A 13,359-nucleotide genomic window follows, 5' to 3' on the forward strand; every position below is an offset into this window, starting at 1 on the left:
CACACACGAAGTTGCCAAAATCACAGTGAATTTAAAATTACCAGCCACGAAACATCGCCGCGTCATGGCGATCGAGATCGACATCACTCTAAATATCCTTGAACTATGAATGGAATTCCAATGACAGTCGTGACGTCATGCCGTGACGTAGTATTTTATAAAAAAAAAATTGACTTGACATTTAAAAGTACAGTGTGTTCTGTGAAATGATTGAATATGTCGAGGTGCAAATCAAATTATATGTGAAGTTGGGAAACTCATTTCAGCGTTGGCTTTCAGTATTGTTGATAGAACTTCTTTTTCTCGGATGTTGACAATTTGATCACGGCCACGTAAAAGTCGGTCAAGTTACGGTAATTTTTATCGGCGAATTGTTCATTCGTTCATCACTTAACCACAAAATGAATGAAATTTGTGTACAAACATTGTTTGTCAAAATAGGGTATGATCTTTCCGAATATCACAAGTATATTTAGTAAAAACGTCAAATAAAGAAATTAAAAAATTGAAGAAAATGGATGGCTGAGGGACACTTTCGCCAGAAATTCGGTAATGATATGAGAGAAAAAGACTCTTTCATTATGTGTGTATGTAGGATAGGGATATTCCACCCTCGGGATCACAAAATGTGGTAAAACCCTCGGCAAGCCTCGGGTTTCACCACATTTTGTGACCCCTCGGGTGGAATATCCCTATCCTACATATACACATATGAAAGAGTCTTATATTCTCTTGTTTATCTTTAAGTATTTCAGTTAAAAAAAATCCCACACCTACCAACTCGAACGAATAAACAAATGAAGAGTGACAAAGCTCCTGACCTGTGTCTTATCTAAAACATTCGAATGATGATTGGTTTGGTTTGTTTTTGCTTAACGTCATATTAACAGCCAGGGTCATTTAAGGACGTGCCTGGTTTTGAAGGTGGAGGATAGCCGGAGTACCCGGGGAGAAACCACCGGCCTACGGTCAGTACCTGGCGACTGCCCCACGTAGGTTTCGAACTCACAACCCAGATGTGGAGGGCTAGTGTTAAAGTGTCGGGACACCTTAACCACTCGGCCACCGCGGCCCCTCGAATGATGATATCATTACACAATGATATCATTACACATAAAGAAAGATTAAGAATGTGAGGGAAAAACCTTTTAGCACTAAACGATAATTTTTGCAAGAGAGAAATCTTAACAGTCAAAGTAAGAACATCTTCCTTTAGCTATTATGATATTAGCACATGAGTTTCCATTGCATCAATTCGTTGTACAAAATACATACAAGGTATTAATATAAAAAGCATAATGTAGCTTAATCCCAAATTGATTTTTTTTATAATTGAAAACTATTATTCCTATAGGAATGAAGGCCCTGTTATGACCAATTTATTTATTATTTGTGCAATATGATATTAAAATGCCAAAACCAGAACTTACACGGTCCGTGAAGTATGAATTGCTTATATACGGAATGTTGATAAACGTGGTATCCACATTAGTTTGTGCAATAGAGCAGTGACAGAGGTATAGAACTGACAATGGGCTTACGTCATCATTTCGAATAAGACCTTCTGGACATTATCGGACACTATATAAACTGAACATTATATCTTTTTTCAGAAAGGACTTATTTTCAAACAAGGACTATTTTCAAGTAAAGTTTGTTCCTAGGAAAATGTAGGCTTATTTTCAGGATAGGCTTCCTTTTTTAGGTAGACTCGTTTTGGAGATTTTAAGGTATATTAAGATGTCACTAGATAGGTTCTTCTTTTTTTTTTTAGGTCGGCTGGTTTCGGAGTTGTTAGGCTATCATCTATTTTCTTTTCTTATTATCATAAAGATATATGAATTTCTTATCGTGAGTCAATATCATTCGTACTGTCCACAAATGTTGATTCTATCAGGAAGATATATCGCTTTAACTACAAGAAATAATCGTGTTTTTCTCAAATACATAATGACTATTGACACCCAGCGAATGATAAAACTGAAAACAAAGTTTGTATTCCGTAGAATAAATATCAATTATTTTTTAATTGACAAAACATTCCGGCATATTGCACTTCTACTTTTTTTTTACAACGCGCATTGTTTCTAACAAAAGACCAAATGTTCACTATAACGACTTCATAAAGATATATGTATACGTTAGATTGTTATCGAGGGAAAGCAAATTGAAAATAGAAGCACTTTATTTCATCAAAATGTACTGAAATACACCATGTAAAACACACAATAACCAACAAAAAATATTATATATGTTACTGGCAGAATTTTAATATACATTTCCTGTAAACGGACAGCTGTATATGTTCAGGTGTAGCTTAAGGCACTGATCGAAATTAAAGGCACGACGCAATACAATGGATATTCCACAGTTACAAGTACTTCATGCAGCATACTGATAAGACGAGACATAATTAATTGACCATCAGAACACACAAGATCCCCTGGGTTCGTTGATGTTATTCCGAATACCCGATATGAATTATTCTTGAAATCTACATGGCAAAATACATGTATCAGTACCTTTCTTGAAGCATACATGGCAAAATACACGTATCACTTTCTTTCTTGACATCTACATGGCAACATACATTAATCACTTTCTTTCTTGACATCTTCATGGCAAAATAAATGTATCACTATCTGGTACCATTATACATGTTGATTTACAGCAAGAATCTATGCTTGAAAATGAAAAACAAACATGTCCGAAAGATGCTGATTTTACCACGGTTCACTTTTACGCGGTTTTACCCAAAATTTTAACGCAATAAAAGAAAATTGAAACCTAAACAGTGAAACTCCAGTTTTCAGCTGATCCAGGCTCACACAGTTCACAGACTCAAGCTTAAAAGGCAAAATGTCACTATCCGTCATTAAGATAATCTAGAAAACTGCCAATCGACGGTAAGTCAACCTCTGGTTTGGTGTCGGTACATTTTGGTACTGAATTGTCCACTATCTTCATATGTATAGATGCCTCGATATCGTATTCTATGCTCTCCCCTTCAACTTGGTTGATATACCCACAAGCTCCTTGCGGCTGGAGATGAGATTGCAGTCGTTGCCTTTTTGATGGCACGGAATGTAGATGGTGTTTAGACGAGGACGGACTGAATTTGATGTCGTTTGATTCCAATGTACCTTGTAATTTAGGCGTGGAGTAATCACAGTGCATGGAAAGTCTGATATTAGCGTGTGGTTTTGTATGAATGCGAGTAGTAGCACTATTATGATTTTGAACTGATTCGGAACTCTTTCCGACACTAGCAACGGCGCCAGCACCAGCCACGAACGACGAAATCGGCTGGCTATTGGTAGCACTAATCACATTGTGGTAAGCTGGTGGAAAGTGATATGAGCTATGGTCGATGCTGTACATGAAACGTTGGGAGGGAGGAGGAAACCGAGGGGGATAGTAAGCTGGTTGATGAGGTGAAAACATAGCATATCTATCTGGTAAGAACCTCCTTGGCGATACAGGTGGAGACGGTGGGAAATTAAATACTAAGTGGTCAGATGAAGGAAGTGAGCAAACAGGGGGCTCGTATGCCACACAAGGTCCGCAGTTTACAGGGCTTGTTCCAGGATACTGAAAAACAGGATATGAGTTGTAAGAACATGGTTGATATGGTGCATTGTATCCCGGCTCGGATTTTATCTTTTTTGCTTCACAAGTGTTCACTTCGGCACGAGGACGAATAGAGTACTGCTGATGGTGGGGATTTTCTTCTGATTGTTGTTGCTGTTGTTGTTGCTGGTGAGCGAAACTGGCGGGTTGTTGCATTTGCCAGAGATATGGGATAAATTCTGCCGGTTGATTGCCTGCGACCATGCGGTCTTGGTCAAACTCTTGCCGTCTTCTGAATTCCTGAAACTGGAGTTGTTTCTCCCGTTGAGTGATTTTATGTGCTACATGAGTGGACGGCAGGACAGGAGAATGTCGGTCGTTCATGGCATGCAGAGTGGACGGACAACTGACCAGCGCACTATAGAAGGACAAAGATGCATCCTCGGTGAAGCCTATGTGAGGTGTACATATTTGGCCATTAGTCTTTTGATTCCCGAGGCTGTCACTACGCCCAGTATTTGCTCGGGTAGTATTTGTGTAGTAGCCATATTGGATCAATTGTAGCAGATCGTTTATAGCGTATCGCTGCCGGAGTGTCGACTCTTGTTGCAAGAACGTGCTGTCTTCCTCTCTGAAATATGGAGAAAATGTAAATTAAAAAAAAAAACAAAAAAAAAAACAACAATTTATTAAGTAAGATAAAATGCCTGCACTTTTTTGGGGGGGGCTTATTTATTGTTGTTTTCAAACCGAATAACCTATTTGGCTAGAACACGGACATTTTGGTTAAGCTGTTTTTGCTTTCTTACACTTGCCACTCACTCGCACTCACATTTTTTGTTATTTTATAAAGACTAAGTTTCTTCAACAAGAGTAAGCAACGGATTTTATTTGCTTACACTTGCAACTGATTTACGAAGTCCAATAAAAACCGGTGACTTTATATTTGTTCATTGAATATGAGCTGAAGCTGCATTCGTTACGAAGTGCGGACGTAATTATACATATAATTATACAGTATGAAGTGCTGCCAGCTTATGATAAAAACCGAATACGTAAAACATTATATATGTATTAAATATTATATATTGTTTCGTAATTATCTAATCACTAAAAGGATTATCAAAGGAATTACGATCTAATGAATAAATGTGTATAACGGCCCAATGAGTTTCAATATTGACATGTACATGTACATGCTCGTGTTCCGTAAATCGCTCCATTGAACCTTATGACCCTAAATCAATCATTGCACGGTGGAAGCTGTATGAATTTTATAAAAGATGCAGAAAATTGAACGACACTTTTCATCTATAGCAAACGAAAATATTTATTTCAAAGTTATTGTGCAACGGGGAAAGATATTCAATTTGCCACAAAAGTCTGTATTACAGTCATGTTATTTGCTACAGAAATTGTATTCTTACACTCCGCCCCCGGACCTATAAACCAGATTTAATATTTACGCAGACACTTTTTGATCAAATATCAGCTATATTGAAGTGCAACAATTCCTTTGCTTGCATGACGGATATTGAATAATGTTCTTTTCTGCTTGCCTGTTTTAGTTATTAGAGCGGAATTTTACTTCCATTGTGTGTATCTGAAAGATTACTGCTTCAACTCTCCTTCCATCGAGACATAGGTCAGGTGACCAGACATCAAACGAAAACCAGATATATTTACACACGTAAACAATAGCAAGTTCGTCAGATTTGAGATTAATCCTTTGTACAAATACATATCGCTTTATGGAATTAGTCAGCCTCGTAGGAATCAATAAATTTTATATATTGCCTTGTTAAATTATTCCTTTCATTTCCTTTTAACGAGAACATATTTTAAGTCAGCTATTGTATATGAATACTTTCAAAAAAGAAATTATAAGCGCTGCATCATTGCGTCCGAACATTTCCATGGATGTGATTAGACTGATCTGCCTCTTCCATTCAAAATCTAATTCTAACTTACGTCATTTCAGCTGATACTAATCGCTAGCTTAAAGTTTACCCTGCATGGTTTTGGATATTTTAGTTTCAAATTTATTAGCTTTATTACTAAAAATTATCGAATCTAAACAATCCTTTCTGTCCCGAGGTGTCAGCCGTCAAAACTAACTATTTTTACCTGTCCGTCAATAGCCAATCAGCACTGAGAGTTGTCGTCGCTATAGGTCTTGCAAAACGTATTAATTTACTATAAGTTATAACCAGTGACTCCATTTCCTAAATTGCTCATTTGAAGATCAAATAATGCGGGTTTATTTTTTAAATATCATTTCAGATACACATAGGAAGTGTATTCTTCTTCTTCTTTTATATCTTAAATATTGATATTTACATTCAATAATAACAATTATTCGAAAGATGTAACGATGTTTATTTTGACGTTTTTGTGACCTGCTGCCCCGGCTCTGAAAGGCCTCAATACACCCCATAATGACAGGAACAGAAGAACCAGTGGATTTGTGGAATGGAAATTGAAAATGAAAAGTGTTTTTGACTTTGGATAGGTCTTGATTTCCGGATGACCGGGATATGTAGTCTTGTCCCATAACAATTTTGTATAAATGAATTGATTGGTATTTGTCTTTGTTTTTGTATACACAAATTTTCTCCAAAGTCTACGCAATGAAGTCTTGCTCGCAGTACAACCTGACGTACATACAATTGTCCAGTAATTCCCCGATCATCAACCCATTGGTTCGTATAAAGATATTTGACCCTACAACCCAGCTCTACGGTATTACCTATAGTTAAATGTCATAGCCTATATCAGAATATAGTGATATGGTATCATTATGTATAATATGGCAGATAGTACACACTTGTGACGTCACTGCTAGATAAGTCAATATGTAGGGTGAATGACATCTGCGTACAGGTGTACATTTCGCAAAATTGCGCACATTTCGAAAACGATACAATTTTCCCCATAATTTCTTCAGTTTTTTTTTGTTTTTTTTTTTTGCAACTTTATCTAGCAATAAGTAACCATGCTGCAAAATCATTCAGGGTACATTTAACCTAAGACGCTCGAGATTAATTGGAGTGTCTGAGATGTTAATACGACAAAATCTAATAATTTAATTTTGCTTGTAACAAGCATTTTCATTGGCTCAAAAAATTATGTTATCATCTCATAACATAAAAAAAAAAAACTGTGACGTCAGCGGAGTAATCGTTGTTCACGGGATTTTGTATTTATCGATGTGTTTTTAAATATCTGGAGCAAAATAAACATGTTAAACTTAATGAAATTTTTTCTTATCGTTGTTGATTAAATTCGCGGTTTATTCAGAGTACACCCCAGTTTTTTGTGTTATTGCTCAATAACGTAAAAAAAATATTACAGTTAACCCTTAAATAATATTTTAACAGCAATATAATAATGTGAAATATTACATCAGATACAGTAAAGTGTTAAATATGATAATGACAAGTGCTATTGTAAACCGGAAAACTTTTGCTATTTTTCCTCCAATCAGAAGAGAATGAATTTCAGAATGTAACGAAAGTGTCATTACTCCCTGCTACAACATGCATCCTATGATCTTCAGGCCGAATACCAATGGGGTGAGTAAACATAATAGTGAGAAGTGTATTATATAGATATAAATTATTGTTGATTATTACAGTGATACCTTTAAACCGGTAACTATAACAAAGCAAAATGTTAATCACGCAAGCCACTAGCTTCATTTACAATTCTATGAACAGTTAACCATCAGATAACTGAACACTTCTTTAATATACACAATATTGTGTAATAGTGTTATCTTCAAATGACTAAGAAGTACAAATGCATGAGTACAGCATGAGTAAAACAAAATTCTACGACAGCTTATCAACAAATGCAGTGTACAATTCCCTTGCAATGTGACAGCCGATCGATACAAACATTTTAATCAATAGCCATACGCCTACACATTATGCTTAAAGAACTAACTCAGCAGCAAGCATCGTTTCTGATTAAAATTTCAAAACTCAACAACAGCAAGATATTTGGGCACCCATGACAACTATATAGATATTGATTACAAATCGTGTCATTTCAGGATATTTCCTCGATAATTCTCAATCCAATGCTACTTTTGGATTTTGTCGTGACACGAAAATAGTGATAATAGGAAAACGTCCTTAATTTGTTTTGACAACAGGATCAAGAAAAACAGACTCTCTGGTAGTGATTATTCATTCTTCACCTAAATCTCCTTAGTATCGATGTGTCTGAGGTATTAAGATATTTAGGGAATGATCCAAGTCTGCTTGGAATTAATGGCGTTATATCCTAGTCGGATTACCATTGACAAAAGGTAGTGACATGGGAAGGGCTGTCTGAACGAGCGTAGAATATTTGTAAACAAATTTGTAGTAAGGATTTTCCATTCAGTTTTGTTACCTACTTTTTCCGCGACTAAACTTATTTCCTTAGTCTCCTAAATAAAATAACTTAATTGAATAGTACATATTCGTTATTTGTTCATTTTAAGTCCTGTGAACTAAAATCACATCATACCTGTGCGAGTCTCTTGTATTAAACGTCTTGTTCAATTTATACCGAACCCTTTATGAAGTAATCATGTCTAAAACATTTCGATAGAACAATTGGTTTTGGTTTTCTGTTGTTTAAAGTCCTATCAACAGCTATGGTCATTTAAAGACGGCCTTCCCTGTGTGACAAATGGAGGGTGTGTAATGTTTGTATCCTTGTGATAAAGCGAGACTGATTTCGACTTTATAGTGCTACCTCACTGAAGCATACTCACTGCCGATGACACCCAACGGGAAAACTCACCCGGTCACACTAGTATACTGACAACGAGCGAACCAGTCGTCTCAAAATCTCAAGCGTTCAGCAAAAGCAGCAACTACCATTTTATAGATTTTAGCATACAGCGGTCAGAGTCAAGGGAGACAATAGAAAGAAGAAAATTGTTGTGAAAAGAAGAAAGAAATTATAAGATCTCAAAATAAATTAGCCGATACGATTTTAATTCCTGCCTGCAAATGGGACGATCTTTTAAAAAATTACAATATTTCCTTAAACGTGAAGTCGAGTTACAAGAAACAGCTTAATTGGCAAATTTTGTTCATATAGATAACTATTTCATTTCTAACATTTTACTCACAAAGTAACACTCCCCCATATTTAATTTGGATTTTAATAATTCATTAAAATGACTGAATAGTGTATGTCCCTTACCTGACGGGACAATGGGTAAAGACTACAGAGAACTTCTTGGAATTCTTACTGATGACCTTTCCTCGTGAGTGCAGCCAGATCAAGTCATTGTCTTTTGTTATAAACCGGAAGTAGGAGGTTTGAACTTCTGTGCTCTCCACAACTGTAAAGAAAAATAAAGTATATGTAAACCAATTTTACTCACATTTTACAGCACGCGTGCGACATAGCGATGGCTTTTAAAAACACTACACGTTGATCTACTACGAACTATCGTACGTAAGGCGTTCTTCTCTGATTCCGTACTATATTACTACATCCCCTGTAATTACCTCCTCCCAGCGTTTATCTTGAGACAGAAGACAATGTTAACCGCCTCACATACATTCACTAATGTGATGACAGATTACACTTTTTTACAAAATGTGTAAATTGTTTTCTAATGAACTGTTACTGACAGACATACCATTTCACTAAAAGGAGCTAGTTGTCGGACGCCATCGATTGTTAGGGACTATTTTGTCCCGTGATGACGTTTTAGTTTTATGACACATCAACGAGACCCTTAAAGTTCAACTGTTGAAACCACCTTTATATCATCGCGGATGTAGCGAGGACATATATCCTCAAACAATTATAAAATCATTTAACGTTCTACCTGCGCGCATGTGTGTGGTGAGTGAGTATGTGTTTTGGAAGGCTATGGTGTGTTCCTGTTTGTCCCCTTGTGATAATGCTGAACAAAAGAAAGTATACTTTAATATATTGTATCTTTACTGGCAGTATTCATTCTTGTTGTCAGCTCCCCCATTTTATATCTCGATACATATATGAGCAACTTCTGAATATAACAAAGTTGGCAGCATTATCGATTACCAGGATAAAAGACATTTTTACCAATCATCTTTACACCAGGCGGTTGTTGTGACTTATGCAGGAAAATTAATGCTGAAATGACAATATATGTTTTTTTATCAATGACTTTGTCTGACTCCTGTCAAACAGAATTCTTTCATTCAATATCGATCGAGCCTAGTAAACATTGTATTCATAAACTTATTTAGGTTCATCTTGACAGCTATATTGTAGATAGGCGTACAGTCAATACATCTTATTTATTGTAAGGACCTTATTTTGAGGACCTATTTGTTGTTGATGTCAGGAAGTATCTGTTTCAAGTAAAAAGCAGAAACATTAACCACTGGCAATACCAGGGCTCAAGGTATCACCGTTAACACATCGTGAAAACTCGAGTTCCCTACTAAGGTTTTGTACAGCTTTCAAGTTCGCTTATTAGTTAATTGTATAACATGTCCATTTAAAGGTTTCCACATAAAAGAAAATCTGATGTCAAGTTTACTTGAAACATCATTATAACAAGTTGCACAGAAAAGTTGGATAGGTTTCCGATCCAATTAAAAGCATATATTTAAGTAAAAGTCTTAGACTTAATATGACGTTAACAACAGTGAGTTAAGACGTTCTTTTAAAGTGCGCCACGCCTGAACTTCCTGGGGTACTGTGATCAGGGTCGTGTTCAGATGAACCTACCCCCTTACTCTCTTTAGCGGACCGGAACTACATTGTATATCTATAGCGCCGATGAATGAAATCAAACCGACAATTTCTCTGATTAGTTAATGGCATTTGTCATCTGAGTGAGTGGTGATATGGTGATTGACAACAGACCAAAACTTTTATTTTGCTCTCGATTACATTTATTACTCACGTGATTTGTGACAAGATGCGAATGCAGCGACATCTTCTGGATGGACAAAATCATAAATAGAACGGCCATCCAACTCGTCTACGTCATATCCAGTCATGGCCGCCGCTCTAAAATGTATATTATTTTAATTTCTTTTGATTATTTGATACAAATTTAAGTGTAAAATACAGGAATCAATACATGAACATGTTCATATCAAAAGACACCGTTTCGTGCTATACGATTATTGCCTTTACTACAAAATTAGAAAAATCGTTTTGCCCTGAATCTGGACAAGCAGAGTGCCCGTATTTGTTGTTGTTTTTCTTTTTTCTTTTTATTCCCCCCCCCCCCCCCCCCCCCCCCCCCAACTTTTCATCCAAACTAATTACAAAGCACATTTTTTTCATTCAGTGTCGAGAGTAAAACGCAGTCTTTCTGGTAGAAAACCATGAAAGCACAGCGTATACAATGTATAAGATTCAATAATTTTGACTATATGCAATGCTCTGGTATCACATATAAAAAAATCATTTTGTAAATTATCACTTACTTTTTATCGAGTTCGTTTATCTTAAGATCCATATCGTGTTTACTCCAGAATACGTTCTGCTTGAGGTCATCGTTGATGTCATTTCCGGTTAGCATGAACGGCTGACAGTAGAGTCGAATGACTTGTAGAAAACTTCCTGTTGACTTTGATGCGAGTTCAGGAAAATTGTCAACTTTTCCAACGCAGTGTATTTTCTAAAATATATAACAAGTACAGCTCATATATAAATACCAAATATACTAATTGTTTTTATAATCAATGCATTGTTATTGATAATACAAACTTTTTGGAAATGTCACCTTTAGGACCTAGCTAGACAAAACCCTGTTCAGGGTCTGCACATGTTGGCACTGTGGAATAACCTCAACTCAATTTACTGGGTACGTCAATCTGATGATATCACAAGTGTTTTTGTTTATTTTGTAAGCGTGCGATAGTAAATATTTCATTTACCTAATTATACAAAACATACCGTGTCTCGTCGTGCACTATCTACTGTAAGCCGAGAATGAATACATTGTAGTTAACTCGTGTCAAGCGCCGAGGGAAAACGTTGTCTTAATGAAGTATTTTTTTTATAATACGTTATACTAATAAAAAACACATAAGGGGCAATAACTCTGGAAATACCTGGTCAATATGTCTGATGCACAGATAATGGAAGTAAAAAATAGCTGTTTTATATATCCAATATAAAGTTAATTACTGCTGGGACAGTAGCGTTTAATGATTAACTACGAGGCAATATGACGGTTAAAAGTACGGAGAGGGCAGCAACAACTCCGAATACAACTATGGGTCGATATGTCTGAAGAAAAATTATGGTGATAATGGATACATCTCAGTATTGTAAGAGAGTAACATTTATACTCTCATTAAGAAATGTGTTATATATACATGTATATGTATATAAATCGTAAACTTTTACAATTACTTACCAGATAGCCTGCTGCTGTCCCATTGAAGCATTTCATTCTGCAAATAAATGATGTTGGCCTAGCTGTTTCTTGGTTGTCTCCCCTTTGTTGATGACACCCGGAGTCCTGAAATAGTAACATAGCAACAGAAATTAGCACTTGTTATCATCATCATATCCAGTATGGTATATGGCATATGGTATACAGTATATAGTATATAGTATATAGTATACAGTATATGGTATATAGTATACAGTATATAGTATATAGTATATAGTATACAGTATATAGTATATAGTATACAGTATATAGTATATAGTATATAGTATACAGTATACAGTATACAGTATATAGTATATAGTATACAGTATACAGTATACAGTATACAGTATATAGTATACAGTATATAGTATATAGTATACAGTATATAGTATATAGTATATGGTATATGGTATATAGTATACAGTATATAGTATATAGTATATAGTATACAGTATACAGTATATAGTAAACAGTATATAGTATATGGTATATGGTATATAGTATACAGTATACAGTATACAGTATAAAGTATACATTATATGGTATATAGTATACAGTATACACTATACAGTATATAGTATACAGTATACAGTATACAGTATATAGTATACAGTATACAGTATATAGTATATAGTATACAGTATACAGTATATAGTATATAGTATACAGTATATAGTATACAGTATATAGTATATAGTATACAGTATATAGTATACAGTATACAGTATATAGTATACAGTATACAGTATATAGTATACAGTATACAGTATACAGTATATAGTATATAGTATATAATATATAGTATATAGTATATAGTATACAGTATATAGTATATAGTTTATGGTATATAGTATACAGTATATAGTATACAGTATATGGTATACAGTATATAGTATATAGTATACAGTATATAGTATACAGTATATGGTATACAGTATATAGTATATAGTATACAGTATATAGTATACAGTATACAGTATATAGTATATGATATACTAAATACTGAATACTGTAAACTGTATAGTACTATTTCACTTAAGCATAATCTGTGACAACGCATCCTTATGACGTTACGCTTGACAACGCCATTTTAAATGGGCTGATCAATGCAATCCCAGCGTTTTCTGTGGTAACAGTACCTGATAAGTTTTGCTTTCATTACTTTTTTAAATGATTATTTTATATAAAGAACTGCATCGTAAAATGCAGCGAAATAACCACTTATTCTACTTTCGCGTCGTTTTTGATCTGAATCTAAACATCAATGTGACGAATAGAAAGATTGGTCAAAAGAAGTAATATACAAATGGGTTTTTAATAAGTTGATATTTGTTTTATTATTTCATAGATAAAAATGTAACCTCAACGTTTGAGGTACATAGGGT

General features: G+C 35.0%; 1 protein-coding gene across 2 annotated transcripts in view; it reads right to left on the bottom strand.

Moving 5' to 3' along the window:
* Positions 1–997: 997 nt before the first annotated feature.
* LOC117339430 (aryl hydrocarbon receptor-like) overlaps positions 998–13,359 on the bottom strand; it is a 35,507-nt gene continuing 23,145 nt past the window's right edge. For both annotated transcript variants that reach the window (XM_033901003.1, XM_033901002.1), the window contains exons 8-12: positions 11,954–12,058; positions 11,016–11,209; positions 10,484–10,590; positions 8,776–8,917; positions 998–4,201 (exon numbers count right to left, since the gene is read on the bottom strand). In XM_033901003.1, the coding sequence (XP_033756894.1) occupies positions 2,866–4,201; positions 8,776–8,917; positions 10,484–10,590; positions 11,016–11,209; positions 11,954–12,058 (1,884 nt within the window). In that variant the 3' untranslated portion in view covers positions 998–2,865. The remainder of the gene's footprint in view (positions 4,202–8,775; positions 8,918–10,483; positions 10,591–11,015; positions 11,210–11,953; positions 12,059–13,359) is intronic.

Source organism: Pecten maximus, chromosome 12, assembly GCF_902652985.1.
Source record: "Pecten maximus chromosome 12, xPecMax1.1, whole genome shotgun sequence".
Taxonomy (NCBI): Eukaryota; Metazoa; Mollusca; class Bivalvia; order Pectinida; family Pectinidae; genus Pecten; species Pecten maximus.